Source organism: Anopheles funestus, chromosome X, assembly GCF_943734845.2.
Source record: "Anopheles funestus chromosome X, idAnoFuneDA-416_04, whole genome shotgun sequence".
NCBI classification, from domain to species: Eukaryota; Metazoa; Arthropoda; class Insecta; order Diptera; family Culicidae; genus Anopheles; species Anopheles funestus.
Genome location: NC_064597.1, coordinates 21974235 through 21994259, shown reverse-complemented (window position 1 = coordinate 21994259; position 20025 = coordinate 21974235). Strand labels below are relative to the sequence as shown.

Genomic DNA, 20025 nt, shown 5'->3' with positions numbered 1-20025 from the left:
TAATACACAATGAAACCACAAAACTTTCATGCACAACAACCATTAAACATAAAATTAATACTGTGGATGATATCTCAATTCATACTTAAACTTATCGAAATCCTCATATAAAAAAGAAGTCTAAAAACAAATAAATTAAATGTTAAAAGATGATATCATTCAACACTCAATTTCACCGTGGACCTCTCCAATCTGGATTGTTTCAAAAAAATCAGATGCAAGTGGAATTAAAAAATGGCGAATTGTAATAGATTATCGAAAATTAAATGAGAAAACAGTTGATGATAAATTTCCAATTCCCAATATAGAAAATATTCCAGAGAGACTGGGAAGAAGCAACTACTTTACTACGTTAGACCTCAAATCTGGTTTTCATCAAATAGAAGTTGAACCCAGAGATAGACCAAAACAGCATTTAGTAGCAGCAATGGTCATTTTGAATTTATCAGAATGCCTTTCGACTTGAAAAATGCTCCTTCCACCTTTCAAAGAGCAATGAACAACATCCTAGGAGAACTTATTGGTAAATGTTGTTTAGTTTACCTGGATGATATCATAGTTTTTGGAACAACAACAACATTTGGACAACCTCAACAAAGTGCTCGAACGTCTTTTAGAAGCGAATCTTAAGATCCAGCTCAACAAGTTGTAATCAAATGTAAATAAACAATGTGAATTTCTCGGGCACATCGTTACAGAAAAAGGAATCAAACCATTAATTTATAATTCTCATAAAATAGACAAAATATTCAAAAACTGAATAGACAAAATAAAAAATAAGCCTGTTCCAAAAAAAAAACCACAAAAAAGATTTTTAGGAACACTCGAATATGCGAGGAAAGTTTAATTTTTTTCTAAATACACTAGAATAACTATAAAAAAATCAGTATTCAGTTCTGAAATACTTACGAACATCCTAAAAAAATGCACATCCTAATATCGTAAATAGCTTATACTGCCAAACAGACATTTTAAAATCATTACAAAATGTTTATAAAAACTACTTCTCTCGTGCAAAATCATTAAAAATTCTTTGGACTCAAAAACTGTTGATAGATGTTCCAGACGATGAAAAACAAAATCAAATAATTAAAACTCAGCATGAATTAAATCACAGAGGAATATTAGAAACAAGTAAACACATAGCAAGAGACTATTTTTCCCAAAAATGAAATGAAAAATTGCTAAGTTTATTAACATTTGCAAATTATGTCAAAAATCAAAAATGATAGGCACCCTTACAAAATTAAGTTTAAATTAACTGAAACACCTTGCCCTATGCACCTTGCACCTTGCACCTGACCATTACAAATAGTCCACATGGATATTTTCATTATCAAAGAAAAACATTACCTAACGCTTTGCGATAAGTTTTCACGATTAGCTATGGCTATACCTATTCATTCCAGAAATGCAATCCATGTATTGAAAGCATTTACAATCTTTATAGCAAATTTAGGAAAACCCGAATTAATCGTAATGGACCAAGAACCCACTTTTAAATCATCAACAATACAAAGTTTACTCGAAGAAAATCATATTCAGTACCATTATACAAGCGTAGGACAATCTTCTTCAAATGGCCCAATAGAAATAATTCATCGAACGTTACGTGAATTACACAATATCCTATCACAGAAGGAATCTACCAAAATATTGTCAGAAAACTCAAAAATGAATCTAGCAGTAGCAATTTATAACGACTCAATCCATACCCAAACAAATGTAACTCCTAGAGAATTATTTCTTGGTATAAAACACAATGATGCAGTACCAACAGATTTAAACGAAAGATTTCGCGAAAAAAGAAAACTATTTAAAGAGTTTACCCAAACAATACAAAAACGCAAAGAAAAACAAATGGAAAAAATAAATCAGAACAAGGAAGATGTTACTAATTTTTCAAATAACGATACAGTTTAAGAAAAGAAGCGTAACAATCTAAAACATGAAGAACGATATAACGCAATAAAAGTACTGGAAAACAAAGAAATGAATATGATTGACGATCATATGCATTTCATTGCCGAGGAAGACAAATTCATAAAGCCAAACTAAAACGTAAACTTAAAACTGAAACGTAATGTTATTCTTCTCAACTTCTTTACAGGTCCCTTGAAAGGAAAACCTGGAAAAAAATGTTTCTCAGCCACTTTAAAAATGTTTATTATAAAACTTATCATTACTCTTATGACTATCAGTCTATTGAAAGCGACAATATTTAAGGAAATATTGAATTAAAATGGATTAGTAGCCATAAAATTACAATCAGCTAGAACTAGAATAGGATTCAATCGAATAATTTATAAAATAAAACTAAGAAATTTTCAGCAAAACGTAGAATATATTGAAAAACTATCAAGTTTGATTAATACAACTAGTTCGCATAAACACACGTTAGAATCCAAACTACTTAAATCTAAAAATAAATTAATTGCACTAACGCCAATAAGACAAAAAAGAGGACAGATTAATGGACTATCAAATGTATTACCGGAAACCCGGACAATGATGATCTTCAGTCAATATACCATAGTCTACTAGAAAAGCAAGAAAAAGCAATTAGCAGGAACATTAACAAACAATACGAAATTAATGAACTTTTCCAACAAAAAATGCAAAACATTACTGGCACATCAAACAAACAAACGTTGAAACTTCTAAAATTAGGAGCAACTATAACAGATGACTTTGAACTCGTTAACATGATAGTTAGCGTTAACGATATCCTTCATATTTTAACATCTTTAGAAGAGCAAATAGAATTGGCTAATTTGAACGTTTTACATGGAGACTTATTACCCTTAGCCGAAAAGCAATTTATTCAAAATATGTTAAAACGATTGAATAAACATTGTAAAAGCGTAAGCCAAACCGCGATATCACAAATTTCCGCCGCTCACAACCGGTGTAATTTCTACATTTTGATCCTTCGAACCGGATCGTGAAAGGAAGCATTACGTGCAATGAAACTTGCAGCAGGACACTAAGTGTACACAAATCTCGGGAAAAACGGCACTCCGGGACCGTTTATGTGACGCGTTCTTTTTTCTGTAATTTGGCTACGCAATCCGTGATGTTAACCACTGTATTATGTGTAATTGCTCCGCTATCACGAGCAATCGGAACATTTGTTAGTTGTTTGTCCATGTTAATCGTGTTGCCACCAGAAAACTTATCAAAAGTGCTAGTGCAATTTGTTCGGACAGAGTGAAGAAATAGCCGTTATGGCATCCATAACTGCAATAGCACCCATTGCTAAAATTGCGCCATTGGAAAGACATTTTTGCGTACAAGCTTGTACACGATCTGATTGAGATTATCTTGCGCGTCAAATTTGAAAGAAAAATGGAGAAGAAACTCAAATCGGTTCAAATAAAAAAAAGCCAAGCTGTGGAACTGGTTAAGAACATTGAGAAGTTCACAAGTGAATATACCGAGGATCAAGTAAGCGAAATACCAGTGTGCCTAGAACAGTTGGAGAAGTATTATTAGGATTTTCTCCAGGCAAACGCGAAAGTGTCGGAGTTAGATGAGGACGCGGCGGACACGTATGTGATTGACCGTTGTGATATGGACACGCGTTACCGACGCGTTAAAAGTTTCCTTCTACGAAGACAACCAACCAACCCCGGTGTGATAACAGGATTCGTTGTTGATCGTCAATTCAACGTTGAACAGTTCGGGACGATCGAGTGCAGTGAATTTGCGGTTGCCAAAAATCCCACGTTCGACGGGGATTCGACAAAATGGCTAACGTTCCGGGACAGATTTGTGGCGATGATCGATTCTTCAGCGGACATTCCCTACATCATGAAGCTGCAATATCTGCTGTCATCGTTAAAGGGCGATGCTGGTTTGCTATTCGAGCATACCACCCTGACAGCAGATAATTATGACGTTACGTGGTTTGCCTTGCTGAAGCGATACGACAACCCGGGTACGCTTGCTCGTGAATACTATCGCAACATTCATCACCTGCCAACTGTGAGCCGAGAGAGCCTGCCAACTGTCACCGTCCTAGCTTGGGAAAACCACTCAACAAGCCACCTGAAAGATAAGTACAAGGAACTAGTAGATTTCTTACACGATCGCATCCGAATACTTAAGTCTAATACTTAAGATCATCCGAACAGAGACCGATGGTGGTGAGTAACACAGCAACAGCACGAAGGGCATCACCGAGTGTTCCAGCACCGCAGCCATCGTGCATTTTGGGTTGTGCGGATCCACACCACTTGTGCAATTGTCCAACATTTGCAAGCAAGAACGTACAACAACGACGTGAAATGGCCACACGAGAACGATTGTGCTGGAATTGCCTTAATCGCAATCACCAAGTGAAGGATTGTCGTTCGTCATACAAGTGCACTACGTGCAAGGCACGACATCATTCACTGCTTCACGTGAATCCAGTAGTGACCATGGCTGCCCAATCGGAGGAGGAAATGGTGTTGCTGGAAACGATACAACTCCAGCTGGTTGATGATTATGGCAACAGGTTTGATGCTCGGGCTCTTCTTGATTCGGGATCAATGTGCAATTTTGTTTCCGAAACAATGGCACATCGGTTGCTGACACCACGGTCACAAGTGGACATTACTATCTCGCCATTACTGTAATGCTCGCAGATCCTACTTTCCACGTTCCCGGAAAGGTAGATGTAGTCATTGGTGGAAATATGTTTTGGGAATTGCATTCTGGCAAGAAGCAGTCGTTAGGCAATGGCAAACCATGGCTAATAGAAACTCCGTTTGCATGGGTGGTCTCCGGGAATACTTCCAAGGGCACCGTGCCCAGTTTGATGCTATGTCACATGGCTACGAATGAAGGTGCCATAGAAGCTCAAGCACCAACAGGGATAATGGAGCGCGAGGCAGACACCGAGGAGCGATTGGCGGTGTCAAAGATTGTCGGCACTTCTACGACGACTTCAGCAGTGCACTCTTCGCACGATACTCCGCTTACAGCAAGCTGCGAAGAGTCATGGGGTATTGCTTGCGGTTTTTCGGAAACCTAAGCGCGAGCAAAGCATCTCCGGTCGAGCGCGTCATACGGAAAGTAGACCTGAAGACGCTACTATATTCCGTCTCATCGCTTACAGCGGCGGAGTTGCAAGAAGCGGAACTAAGGTTGTGCCAGCTAGTGATGGGTTCGGTGGAATGCACCCACGGTTCCGATCCGGCTCCGGGTCGTGTGATTCCAGTTCCGATTCCGAAGAAATGGAATTGACGGTTCCACTCGGAACCGTCCGGAATCGTCCGGAACCGTCCGGAACCGTTCGGAATCGTCCGGAATCGTCCGGAACCGTCCGGAATCGTTCGGAATCGTCCGGAACCGTCCGGAATCGTCCGGAACCGTCCGGAATCGTTCGGAATCGTCCGGAACCGTTCGGAATCGTCCGGAACCGTCGGAATCGTTGGAACTGTCGGAACATTTGGAATCGTTGGAACCGTTGGAACCACTGGAACCGTTGGAATAGCTAGAACCGTTGGAACCGTTGGAACTGTTGGAACCACTGCAACTGCTGGAACTGCTGGAACCATCCGGAATCGTAGTCGGCTAGTATGACTTCACAGTACGCACTGTTTTCTTTTTGATTTGATGATTTTTATTTCGTTTTCTTCGCCTTTTGCTCTGCGTGTAGCTTTCATAAACGGGTAGACTTTTTTTTATCAAGTAGACAAACGCTTGGTGCTGTTGGGTTTATTTTGATTGCATTGATGAATTGTGTGAAAGTACCGAATGTTATGTTAATCGAAATGTTTTTACAGACTTTTTTTCGAAATCGTTCAGAACCGTCTCTGAATTGAATGCTCTGATACTGATAGTGTCTTTTAACCCACACATTTCTTCTGGTTCTACTTCCTTCTACATCTGTCATATTGTCCTTCATCTTTCGTTTATATTTACAATAAAATCAATACTTTAAATAAGATTGTAAATATAATTTACCACTATCGACTTATTTTTTTGGATAGGATCAGAATACTATAATAGGATATGAGGTGAGTCCTATCGTAATCTTTCTTTTTTGCTAAAAAAATAAACTATTGAACGGCTACGATTCTTGCATTTTATTAAATTGAACATATGATTACATTACTATCTATTTATTTGCTATCAGCTCATTACTAAACTATAAGACTTACAGGTTATGGTAATTTTGTTTTATAAAAATGATTTCTTTTAATTTTTTTGATGTCAATCTATTTCTTTTTTCTGTAAGAATGTTACCTGCCTTCGAAAAAATTCGTTCACATGGAACAGAAGACGCAGGAATGCTCAAATATTGTTTGGCAAAATATGATAACGTTGGATAAATCACTTCTCTTTCCTTCCACCATAGAAATGGATCACATTTGACCTGTAAATTTTTTTCCGAAATGTAGCGATCCAGCTCAAGAGCAGCAAGAATTCTTGCACTTGATGTGTGCTCGCTTTGGTGAACTTTTTTCAGTGGTTGCCATATGTCGTCATCGCTATCAAGATCTTTTTCTGCATTGTCTTTAATTTGTGTATCCATTCTATTTTGGAATGGAATCATCTTTTCTATCATATGCGTGTACACATTTTGGTACTGCGCGTCGCTTCCTAAAAATCCATCTTTTTTGAGCCTTGGGTCTAGTAAAATCGCATACGAAACTATTTCAAGATTGTTCGTTGTTTCGAACCTAGTTTTTAGACCCAGTATAAGATCATCTACTAAATCAATAACCTTGTGATGTAGTACTTCCTTTTCTTTTTTTTCAATAATTTTTTGCAATAAGGACCTAGTTAAAAACCCCATTGTTGAAATTGATATCGTTTTTTCCGCCATAATTTCGATTGTAACCGTATTGAACAGCTTTAAGATCTTAGTAGCTTGTTCTATAATGAGCCAATCTTCTTCCTCTAGCTTGCATGAGATTTTCAAAGTTGCAATACAAGATGCTAGTGGAATTCGGTTTTGTTTGAAACGATCCAACATTTCGTATGTTGAATTCCATCTGGTAGGGCAATCTTGTTTAATTTTTAATAGCGGATGATTCAAGCTAGTTTGCATTTCGGCCAGCTTTTGGGCAGCTTTTGAGCTTTTTTTGAAATGCATAACGATGCTTTTTACGTTCTCAATCGTTGATTTTATCTTTTGAAGGCCTCTTTGAACCACTAAATTTAACGTATGGGCACCACACGGGAGATGAGAAAGATTTAATATAGTTGCAGCTGATTTCATGTTGGTCGCATTATCCGTGACCAAAGTAAATAATTTATCGGAAATTTCAAAGGTATTAGTTACAGTCGTTATCCAATCGGCTATATTCTTTCCCGTATGGGTAATTGAAAAATCTGAACATTCCAATAAATACGAACACAGTTCGTATTTATTATTTATGAAATGAGCAGTCACTGCACAAAAATTATCATTATTAATGCTAGTCCAACAATCTGCTGTCAGTGATACAGTTGAAGCTATGAGTAATTTACTTTTCACCACCTCCAAAGTTTCGTTGTAAAGTGCCGGTAATGCTGCATTAGAAATACTTTTTCTTGTTGGCAGTTCATATTTAGGGTTTAAAGCTTTAACGAAATCTCCAAAATATTCATTTTCAACTATTGAAAAAGGATGATATTCTTTACATATCATTAAAAGCAATAGAGAATCGATTTTTTTTTTTGATTCCGAGCTCATTGGTTTGCTGGGTTGAAAAAAATTGGTAATTGTGGTGCAGACGTTTTGTTGGCCGGAAGTACCTTCTAGAGGGGAATCTATTTCAGAATTTGTTGTCGACAGCGGGTTACTCCTGTACAGCGGAACGGTTGGGTGTTTACGACCGAGATGCCTTTTCAAGTTTGATGTTGATCCCTTGCAGTACGAAACTATCTGCTGACAGTAGCGACATTTAGCACCACTTTCAGATTTCGTGAAATGCTGCCATATATCGCTGGTCATGTGTGCCATAGCGCCGAGCTGAAAAGTACATGGTTACAATGTAAGATTAATTTTCTATTGCTTGTAAATCAGTAGCCGTTTTTCCTATACCTCTTTGTAAGACGGACGTGACCAATAGAATTCGAGTTCTCTCCAACTTCAGATAACAGGCGCTTTGAAGTAATGCCCAGTACGTCACCGGTGAAGTCGAAGTAATCGCCTGATCGCCGAAGAATCTCTTTTGCACTATGCACGGATCTTGCACTTGCAACAGTTCGCAAAAAAATTTCACTGGCCTATGTGTATTCAGGAGCTAATCACGTTGAATCAAAAGTAAGCACGCCACTGGTAAAGTAATCGTCTGATCGCCGAAGAATCTCTTTTGCACTGTGCACAGATCTGACTTGCAATGGTTCACAAAGAATTTCACTAGTATGAGCATTTTCTAAGGAAAATGTATTGTTTGGCACTGTCTATACCATCAACACTGTCGATATATAATCAGAGTGTGGTACAGATACTAGTACAGATTGCAGCGATAACACTATTGTACAGTCTGAGCTGTGAGCTATCTGATCCTTAGTGTGTGCTTTGCTTCACTAGTATGTGTGCGTTACAGGGAAACACAATTGATAGGGTGCGGTGAGCCGACTTTAGGGAATCGCGCAAGCGAATATGAAATACGGGACGATTGATATAGAAACTGATTGATATAGAAATTTTGGCTGATTCGCTAAAGTATTGGGTGTTTCTATATCAATCGTCCCGTATTTCATATTCGCTTGCGCGATTCCCTAAAGTCGGCTCACCGCACCCTATCAATTGTGTTTCCCTGTAACGCACACATACTAGTGAAGCAAAGCACACACTAAGGATCAGATAGCTCACAGCTCAGACTGTACAATAGTGTTATCGCTGCAATCTGTACTAGTATCTGTACCACACTCTGATTATATATCGACAGTGTTGATGGTATAGACAGTGCCAAACAATACATTTTCCTTAGAAAATGCTCATACTAGTGAAATTCTTTGTGAACCATTGCAAGTCAGATCTGTGCACAGTGCAAAAGAGATTCTTCGGCGATCAGACGATTACTTTACCAGTGGCGTGCTTACTTTTGATTCAACGTGATTAGCTCCTGAATACACATAGGCCAGTGAAATTTTTTTGCGAACTGTTGCAAGTGCAAGATCCGTGCATAGTGCAAAAGAGATTCTTCGGCGATCAGGCGATTACTTCGACTTCACCGGTGACGTACTGGGCATTACTTCAAAGCGCCTGTTATCTGAAGTTGGAGAGAACTCGAATTCTATTGGTCACGTCCGTCTTACAAAGAGGTATAGGAAAAACGGCTACTGATTTACAAGCAATAGAAAATTAATCTTACATTGTAACCATGTACTTTTCAGCTCGGCGCTATGGCACACATGACCAGCGATATATGGCAGCATTTCACGAAATCTGAAAGTGGTGCTAAATGTCGCTACTGTCAGCAGATAGTTTCGTACTGCAAGGGATCAACATCAAACTTGAAAAGGCATCTCGGTCGTAAACACCCAACCGTTCCGCTGTACAGGAGTAACCCGCTGTCGACAACAAATTCTGAAATAGATTCCCCTCTAGAAGGTACTTCCGGCCAACAAAACGTCTGCACCACAATTACCAATTTTTTTCAACCCAGCAAACCAATGAGCTCGGAATCAAAAAAAAAAATCGATTCTCTATTGCTTTTAATGATATGTAAAGAATATCATCCTTTTTCAATAGTTGAAAATGAATATTTTGGAGATTTCGTTAAAGCTTTAAACCCTAAATATGAACTGCCAACAAGAAAAAGTATTTCTAATGCAGCATTACCGGCACTTTACAACGAAACTTTGGAGGTGGTGAAAAGTAAATTACTCATAGCTTCAACTGTATCACTGACAGCAGATTGTTGGACTAGCATTAATAATGATAATTTTTGTGCAGTGACTGCTCATTTCATAAATAATAAATACGAACTGTGTTCGTATTTATTGGAATGTTCAGATTTTTCAATTACCCATACGGGAAAGAATATAGCCGATTGGATAACGACTGTAACTAATACCTTTGAAATTTCCGATAAATTATTTACTTTGGTCACGGATAATGCGACCAACATGAAATCAGCTGCAACTATATTAAATCTTTCTCATCTCCCGTGTGGTGCCCATACGTTAAATTTAGTGGTTCAAAGAGGCCTTCAAAAGATAAAATCAACGATTGAGAACGTAAAAAGCATCGTTATGCATTTCAAAAAAAGCTCAAAAGCTGCCCAAAAGCTGGCCGAAATGCAAACTAGCTTGAATCATCCGCTATTAAAAATTAAACAAGATTGCCCTACCAGATGGAATTCAACATACGAAATGTTGGATCGTTTCAAACAAAACCGAATTCCACTAGCATCTTGTATTGCAACTTTGAAAATCTCATGCAAGCTAGAGGAAGAAGATTGGCTCATTATAGAACAAGCTACTAAGATCTTAAAGCTGTTCAATACGGTTACAATCGAAATTATGGCGGAAAAAACGATATCAATTTCAACAATGGGGTTTTTAACTAGGTCCTTATTGCAAAAAATTATTGAAAAAAAAGAAAAGGAAGTACTACATCACAAGGTTATTGATTTAGTAGATGATCTTATACTGGGTCTAAAAACTAGGTTCGAAACAACGAACAATCTTGAAATAGTTTCGTATGCGATTTTACTAGACCCAAGGCTCAAAAAAGATGGATTTTTAGGAAGCGACGCGCAGTACCAAAATGTGTACACGCATATGATAGAAAAGATGATTCCATTCCAAAATAGAATGGATACACAAATTAAAGACAATGCAGAAAAAGATCTTGATAGCGATGACGACATATGGCAACCACTGAAAAAAGTTCACCAAAGCGAGCACACATCAAGTGCAAGAATTCTTGCTGCTCTTGAGCTGGATCGCTACATTTCGGAAAAAAATTTACAGGTCAAATGTGATCCATTTCTATGGTGGAAGGAAAGAGAAGTGATTTATCCAACGTTATCATATTTTGCCAAACAATATTTGAGCATTCCTGCGTCTTCTGTTCCATGTGAACGAATTTTTTCGAAGGCAGGTAACATTCTTACAGAAAAAAGAAATAGATTGACATCAAAAAAATTAAAAGAAATCATTTTTATAAAACAAAATTACCATAACCTGTAAGTCTTATAGTTTAGTAATGAGCTGATAGCAAATAAATAGATAGTAATGTAATCATATGTTCAATTTAATAAAATGCAAGAATCGTAGCCGTTCAATAGTTTATTTTTTTAGCAAAAAAGAAAGATTACGATAGGACTCACCTCATATCCTATTATAGTATTCTGATCCTATCCAAAAAAATAAGTCGATAGTGGTAAATTATATTTACAATCTTATTTAAAGTATTGATTTTATTGTAAATATAAACGAAAGATGAAGGACAATATGACAGATGTAGAAGGAAGTAGAACCAGAAGAAATGTGTGGGTTAAAAGACACTATCAGTATCAGAGCATTCAATTCAGAGACGGTTCTGAACGATTTCGAAAAAAGTCTGTAAAAACATTTCGATTAACATAACATTCGGTACTTTCACACAATTCATCAATGCAATCAAAATAAACCCAACAGCACCAAGCGTTTGTCTACTTGATAAAAAAAAGTCTACCCGTTTATGAAAGATACACGCAGAGCAAAAGGCGAAGAAAACGAAATAAAAATCATCAAATCAAAAAGAAAACAGTGCGTACTGTGAAGTCATACTAGCCGACTACGATTCCGGATGGTTCCAGCAGTTCCAGCAGTTGCAGTGGTTCCAACAGTTCCAACGGTTCCAACGGTTCTAGCTATTCCAACGGTTCCAGTGGTTCCAACGGTTCCAACGATTCCAAATGTTCCGACAGTTCCAACGATTCCGACGGTTCCGGACGATTCCGAACGGTTCCGGACGATTCCGAACGATTCCGGACGGTTCCGGACGATTCCGGACGGTTCCGGACGATTCCGAACGATTCCGGACGGTTCCGGACGATTCCGGACGATTCCGAACGGTTCCGGACGGTTCCGGACGATTCCGGACGATTCCGGACGGTTCCGGGCGATTCCGGACGATTCCGGACGATTCCGGACGGTTCCGGACTGGGTGGTTGCACCTACCTGCTGGAACTGGTTCCGAATTTTTGTGGAATCGTCTGGAACCAGTTCCGTCTATATGCCATTTTGTCCCATCTCTAGTGCCAGCTGCCACAACAGGACTCGTTTGGGGACGAATTGGATCACCTAAAACAAGGAAAGCAGGTGAATTCAAAGTCAAAGCTGAAGTGGTTGTCACCATACCTCGATCCAAAGGGTATGTTACGCGTTGGTGGCCGGCTTGATAACGCCAACATATAAGAATCAACCAAGCATCCGATTGTCCTCGCAGCATCACATCACCTGTCGACACTACTGGCAGAGAACATCCATCAGCAGAAGATGCATGCCGGACCACAATTCATGCTGGCAACGCTCCGGCAGATATTTTGGTTGATTGGAGGTCGAAATATGGTGAAAAGCGTTTTTAGCGGCACTACGACGCTTTGTCGCCAGGCGGGGGAGGGTAACTGAGTTGCACTCGGACAATGCAACAACGTTCAAGGGCGCTGCACATGAGTTGCATCGCATATACAGGATGCTGAAAGTCGATGAGGGTGATAGGAGAAGCATTTTTGATAGGTGCGCCGAAAGCGAAAGCAGGTGGAAATTTATCACTCCATGCGCACCTCATTTTGGAGGCCTTTGGGAAGCAGCGGTAAAGTCAGCGAAAGGTCACCTACTTAAGACGATAGGAGTTAGTAGCGTAACCCAGGAAAACATGCTTACCCTTCTGGCTCAAATTGAGCAATGCCTTAATTCACGGCCTTTAGTACCCATGTCCGATGATCCGACCGATTTATAGGCACTAACACCGGGTCATTTTTTGATAGGTCGTAGTATGCAGGCAGTCCCGGAGGTCAATGTAAGTAAGATTTCGTCAAATCGTTTAAGCAATTGCCAAATAGTGCAAAAGCACATGCAGGAAATTTGGGCACGCTTGTACCCTGAGTACCTGCAGCAATTACAAGCCAGGGCAAAACATGCGATCAATGAACTTGTGAAGCTAGAGATCGACCAATTAGTGGTTGTAAAGGAAGATAACGTCCCACCTGCAGTTTGGCCGAAAGCACGAATAACCGGGTAAAGATGGGATAATAAGAGTAATTACGTTACGAGGAAAAACCGGCAAGGAATTCGTTAGAGCAGCTAATAGAGTCGCGTTACTACTCTATCCCATCGATTAGACAGATCTACGATCGCACGTGGGATAAGTATAAACAAATCATGTTGACAGTTGGTACATCAAATTGCGTTACGTTGGTCAAACAGTATTAGGTTAGATAGTTTCATGCATTTAAAAAAGAATTCTCTTTTGGTGGCCGGAATGTTTAATTTAGTATGAATTACTTAGTTAAGAAGTTCTATGAAAATCATAATTTGCATGAATATTATTTGAACTCCATCGATACTTGACAACACTAGAAGCTAATAGTATACACATGACGGAATTTTAGAACATAAACTGTGGTATTGGGTTAGGATTTTTTTACGATTGAATAAACATTGTAAAAGCGTAAGCCAAACCGCGTACACGTACTTTGCATACAAGCAAACCCGAGATATCACAAGTTTCCTCCGATCACAACCGGTGTAATTTCTACAATATGCTACGGAAATGATTACCGCGAGTGCATTTGAGGAAAAACTAAATCGAACAATCGAGTAACTGCAAGAGGATGAAGATAACAGCAATATGTTTAACAAAGCGTTTCGAATATCGCTTATCGGCTGCCTGCTCATTGCAGTATCCCCGGAAATGAAAAGGCAGATCTTTTGTACAAACGAGGTGCCTCTGAGCGCAGCTTTCTTGACAGAATGATTCCACCTCACGAGTTTCTTCACATCCTGCACCAACTTTGCATGGCACGTTGGCCGAGCATGTGGGATGACGATGAACTCGAGAGGTTCCTGTATTCAATCTCACCACAGGTATAACTGCGACCCTGGTTTAACAGGCTCCTGGTAGATCGTGCGTTCATTCGTTTAATGTCTAGACTTATGTCGAACCATTATGGAATGAATGCGCATCTTCAACGTATAGGCATGTCCGAATCCAAGGTTTGTAGCTGTAGCGCTGGATTCCACGACATCGACCACATCCTCTGGTCATGTGGAGAATTTGATGCCGCAAGACCCGGACTTCTAACAGCCGTTCGGGCATCAGGAAGAACCCTTGCTGCGCCGATGCGCAACATTCTGGGTCAGAAGGACTACGTGTACACACGGATTATTTTCGGTTTCGCCAAAGGGAACTCCCCCCTTTGCTCATCCTGTAGATAGTACGCAATATCGTTTTCTTAATTGTTCCTATGTGTTGTATTATGTTTCTTGTTTGTACCCCAGTAGTTTAAGCTATTGTTTGTTTGTCGTTGATGGCTCTACGACATTTTGACAGTCACATCCATGACCTGGATTCGGGAATATCTGACCCGTCAATCCAGATGCACAGGCTAGGACGACAGTCCGATGAAGAGCTATAATTATTTCAAGGTTTTGGTTCGCTCCCTAACCCTCCTGACATAATCCTTACAACATCAACATGGCTATAAAAAATAATGGATCTTAGCAGTTACATCCCTGACGTGGATTAGTAGGAAAAAAGTGGTTCATTAATTCTGGATCCATAAGATTGGACAGAATGGAGAAGATGCCACAGCTTTGGGGTCTTTATCCGCTATCGAAACTCGGCAACGCCATCACGGCCATTTCGGAAGTTTTACATGGAATACATCATTACATACAGTACTTTTGGATATGTTCACCCGGGATTATGTGCACCCGTAGAATGAGGAAAGAAAATGCACATAGCTACAGTAGCAGTCACTAATTTCCGAACACCTTCATTTCGGACACTTTTTCAACTTCACGTGTTTAATAGTATTTATTAGAAAAACTTAGCGGTATGAATCCTTTTCAGGTAGCTCCTTCTACCCTTCCTTAATGTGAAAATCATAAAATATGAATATGAAAATCATTAAACATAAAATTATGTTAAATTCCTATAACCGAATGTTTAAAACAACTGAGGTAGTTAATAAGTTGATATTAAAACAGGTTAATAAAGCAACTTTCATAGGGGAAGGGCACAGTTCGGATTTGAATGCTCGTGATAAAATCAGGCAGCTTTTCTGTTTATTTCTGTTTTTCTCCGCAAGTACGTCTTTTTGGTTCTTTTTTTCATTTTCGCATTAAGGAGAGATAAAAGGAGCTACCTGACAAGGATTCATACCGCTAAGTTTTTCTAAAAATTACTATTAAACACGTGAAGTTGAAAAAGTGTCCGAAATGAAGGTGTTCGCAAATGAGTGACTGCTACTGTATATGAAATTTAGCGTATCAATGTTAGATAATAAGGATAGCCTGTACGATGTACGGCCTGGCCGTCCCTGAGCTAATAAAAAAATAGATAACAACGATAGCAATACACATTCTGCAGCGTGAAAATAGTTTTGTTTTAAGAATCTTAAAACCCAGTAATGATAAGATTGCGCATAATCGGAACTCGGAAAATTCAACGAATCAGTCCCTTCCCTACAATAGGATCGGTTCAGATCGCTCACGATTCTGCTAAGCTTTAATTTAGACTAGACACAAACTAGATTTCAAATGATTTTTGCTGCGTTTGTTTTTTTTTAGATCAATAAGCCCAGAACGCAATCTTAAGAACAAGAAGACCAGAAAGCTTAATTAACTTAAAAGGTAATTAATTACCTTACCAACAAGCATGTTTGCTCAGCTGTATTATTGTATTAATCATGTGTTTTTCAACTTACCTTTACATAATCCTTAAATGTTTTTTACAAGACAAGTGCAATATTACTCACTGTTAGTGTAGCAATCTAAAACAAAATTAAGTATTAGAATCTTGATCCACTGTTTTATAATTTACGTTAACAATATTAAAAACAATAGCTACTCACAAATGCTGTAGGCTAGTGAACGGCACCCACGTCGATGGTATGAAACGCAATGCGTTAACATCCTTTTTTGCCAGGCTAACATCACTCATATTCGTATGTTTTCGCTTGTACATTTGCAACGATAGATAAAAGATCCGCGATTTTCTTCCTTTTCGCTCCTAATTCTCCAACTACATTCTCAGACTGAAAAGCAAAAAATAATAAAATAATAAATCAGATGATAAAATTTTAATACTTCAATAAATTATTCGACAAAATAACAAACAAAAGTTTATCGAGTCTGCTTTGTATTAGGCTTCCATCAATTTCAATTTATTAAGATAGAAAATATGAAATTATAAATAAGTATAGCAGACTGTTCTATACATTAATTCGGAAATAATATACTAACATTCAGTTACCATTCAACCCAGAACGTTTTTCTTTTGTTGCGATGACGATGCTCTCCCTTTCCGGCATAGTTCTGTAAAAATGAAAAGGACGTTTTATGAGCATTAAACATATTTTGATGATTCCTCTACAACGCAAATCCGTAGATTGCAATTTACACACATATATGTATTTTGCAGAAATGGAGTACCGACTGCGATAGGGTAGCGAGAGTTTTTCAATTATAATTTAATATATCTAAAAACTCCAAACACATTTAATGACTTCAATTTTGTAAGGCGTGAAAGAATTGCGATGAAATTGCAGGATACTCAACACAAGGCAAATGTGCGCAATAAGAACTTTTATCATTGAACCAATCCATGTGTAAAATTCGTTAACCTCACTTTCTCGAATTCTAAGGAAACGATACTGCACACACACAACTAAAGCAATGCACAAGCAGAACAAAAGAATATATGGACATGTATGTTCCAGAGATGTACACCGTAGCCGGAACACCAACACCACGATACAGAACTACATCAAATACGCACTCAAGACAACACAAAAGACGCTGCACGAGGTTATTGCTGCGCAAGGAGATAACATAAATGTATATGCACACATATTAGGCGTAACTTACGGTTATACAACGAGAAACATATTTTTAACTATGTTCGGTCATCCGTAGATTGCAATTTAGCGAACACCACTCAACACTGTCACATTCCACTGAACGGAACCGCTTTTCATCCTGAACACTGTAAACTTACTGTAAACGCGCACTATTCACACGAATTAAAACGTATATTAAAACTGCTAACCATATTAACTTCACTAAAACATCTTTCACTGTATAGTTAAACTATTATTTTGCACTAAAAAATAAAAAAAAACATGCGAAACTGCTCCAAATTCCAACAAACCCACGCTGCCATGATGCAAATGCCTCTAATAAATATTAGCATGTGGTTAAACGTTTCCTACTTCATCCTTTGACAGCTAATGAGCGCCTGAAGTTCTTAAGGCCACTGTACACGACATTTGCCGTGTTCATTTCAAACAATTTATTTTACGACAATTTTTACGTCGAGAACAAATAATTGTAAATTGCTGTATTTCAAGTGAATTTGTAAAATAATCAATACGGCCAGGCCGTTGTATCTGAATAAAAAAAAAAGTTAATTTGTAAAACTAAAATTTTGCTAAATTTGTGAAACACGTTCAAAAAAGGATGAGCAATATTGTAATTAAAGATAGGTTCGTCCTTCTTGATCCTGTGCAGGAGTGGAGGTGGGCAACCCTAGCGACAAAAATGACCACAAATTCATTCAAACTCCATATAAAAAACACACAGACCCTCTAAAAATATTCACCCAGTTCGGCCAGACCCCAAGCAAACCAAGTGGAGCTAAAATGAACAAAATAGCGTGTATCCTGCTCTAAACTGTGTATCTTGCTGGCTCGCACTCTAGGGTTTTTTGTGACGTCATAAACTCGCTTCAGTTTATTTAGTTATCATGCATTTAGTTTTCACCCCTATTCCGTTCTTGCAACATAGATGGAACAAAATTTGTCTTATTGTTGGTATCATTGTGTGTGTATATACTAAGCATTGAACAAATTTCCTTCTGTTCTCAATACAGGCTGCATATCGCTTTTTCACCTTCTCTCCCGCGATCACCAAATACCTTGTTGGAATGGATAAAAGAACGGGCACACGCGCTTCGGTTAACCGTAATGTCTACGACCGCATACCAAGGTATGTTTTTCATTTTCAAACTTCAATAACTTTTTCCAGAAAAAAGATATCCTACTGATTTTTTTTTATCTGAAGCACATTTAATCCTTCTTTAGAATGCATTCTTAGTTTATTTTTATGATAATCGCAAATATTTTTTCCTTTCATATTTTCCTTTCACACCCCGTGATTTTCTTTCATAACCCTCAAGTCTATGACCGGCATACCCAAAGTGGGTATATAAGGAGGTGTAGTCATGTAGAACATTTGGTAGGAAAAAGAGGATCGACCCCAGTTGTCAAATCCCATCCGTTTGTTCAAGTGTGTTGGTGAATGGCAAATGTTAACATCCGTATTTATATCGTTGCCACAATCAAAACACTGATGATCACATAAGCGGTAAATGCGTAGAGTAATGTGTAGGATCCAGAAGAACGACGACACGCCACAATCTTGGCCGAAGTTCCACTCAATACTTTACAATTATTGTGGGCACCTACTGTACTTACATTGATCGTCAACAATAACATCACTGTATGTGTGGCATTCATCGGTATACATATATCGACCCCTGCTGTCAAACTGAAATTCAAAATGGCAATATGTCAAATGCTATGAATACACCTCCTTATATACCCACTTTGCGGCATACCCTGGTATGCCATATGTTGACACGACAGCGCAATGACAGGTAGAACAACAAAACAGGGTAAACAGAAGAAAGGTGCGCTGATCGATTTGCGTTTAATCGATCAGCGCAGGCGATAAACTTCGCACGGATGAGAGAGCGGACAAATCTCTCCGTACCCAAGCAAAAAGTTTCGACTTGTCAAGAGCAAATGACAGAACGTCTCCCTCTAAAAAATATTCCGTGCCTGCTCGCACTGACACTGAGCAAAAGTCGGTCAGAAAGCTCGAGTCGCGTCTGATGAGTTTTCTCATGCTGTTCGCTTCTCTTGGGTTATGCCCTCTTGCTCGTACTCACGCTCGTTCTACCGTCGATACAAAAGTGTGCAATCCGCGCGGTTGTCAGACTGCTCCAAACACCAACAAGAACAACAAATGCATTGGTTTACAACAACAAATCTAAGCTATCCGAGTTGTTCGCGGGATCGTATACAGAATCGCTGATGAATCGCTGTACATTGGCTTTCCTAATTTTTATCATTATTATTAACATAATTATTATTTCATATTAAGAGAGGCGAATGCACCAATACATCATACAAAAATAAAACAACAGCAAACATGATCGAAGCCACTTTACGTTGCTGTTTTCTTCCACGATTTTGTTGTGAGCTAATAGACGTTTTGGGCGTTGGAATCCGATTTGATTATACGACCGTGAAATAAAGAGCCACCAAAGTACTAGTTCGTCATATGCTCACACTGCAGAATTATCCCAACATTTGTATCATGTGTAACCTTCGTATCCAATGAATGGAAGCATATGCATGGTGATCCCAATGATTCAAACGATATTTTTATCTTAAGGAATGTATGCATGGCTTGTTGTTCAGACCCATCGTCAAATGATCAACCGATGAAATAATGCGCAAACTATTTGTGACAAGGCAATTAATTTTGTGATTAAATTTGTGACAAGGCAATTACAATTAAAACAACATTGGAAGTCATTGTGAATTGAAATATCTACACACAGCTATGTTGTGTTAATGTAGCTCTTTTTAAGTTTCATAACATATTTTGGAACACGTTACAGCTTTCTTCGTGTTGTGAAAGATAAACAGTTCTATCAATTTAATATGAATAATAATTCTGTTTGCATTTCTCTTAATACAAATCGATTGCGTGGCCAGTGTTCCGCGAAGCATTCTTCTTTTCTTGTCTTTGCCAGCCAGAGTTGCTGATCAAAACATTTCATTTGCCATCGATCCTTTCATTCAATTG

General features: G+C 38.5%; 3 protein-coding genes across 3 annotated transcripts in view; 2 read left to right on the top strand and 1 right to left on the bottom strand.

The window, feature by feature from the left end:
• LOC125768179 (uncharacterized) overlaps window positions 1–20025 on the top strand; it is a 460049-nt gene that overhangs the window by 74912 nt on the left and 365112 nt on the right. The window lies entirely within an intron of this gene.
• On the bottom strand, window positions 5859–8628 carry LOC125768920 (E3 SUMO-protein ligase ZBED1-like). The gene is made up of 2 exons (XM_049437254.1): window positions 8024–8628; window positions 5859–7951 (listed from the first exon to the last, which is right to left on the bottom strand). Exon 2 carries the CDS (start codon window positions 7940–7942, stop codon window positions 6149–6151), a length of 1794 nt encoding a protein of 597 aa, XP_049293211.1. The 5' UTR covers window positions 7943–7951; window positions 8024–8628; the 3' UTR covers window positions 5859–6148.
• Window positions 8656–11581, top strand: LOC125768915 (E3 SUMO-protein ligase ZBED1-like). Its single transcript, XM_049437242.1, has 2 exons — window positions 8656–9252; window positions 9325–11581. Exon 2 carries the CDS (start codon window positions 9334–9336, stop codon window positions 11125–11127), a length of 1794 nt encoding a protein of 597 aa, XP_049293199.1. The 5' UTR covers window positions 8656–9252; window positions 9325–9333; the 3' UTR covers window positions 11128–11581.

Excerpts from the sequence above, each read along its gene's own strand:
- LOC125768920 (XM_049437254.1), bottom strand. The coding sequence starts at position 7,942 with ATGGCACACATGACCAGCGATATATGGCAGCATTTCACGAAATCTGAA.
- LOC125768915 (XM_049437242.1), top strand. The coding sequence starts at position 9,334 with ATGGCACACATGACCAGCGATATATGGCAGCATTTCACGAAATCTGAA.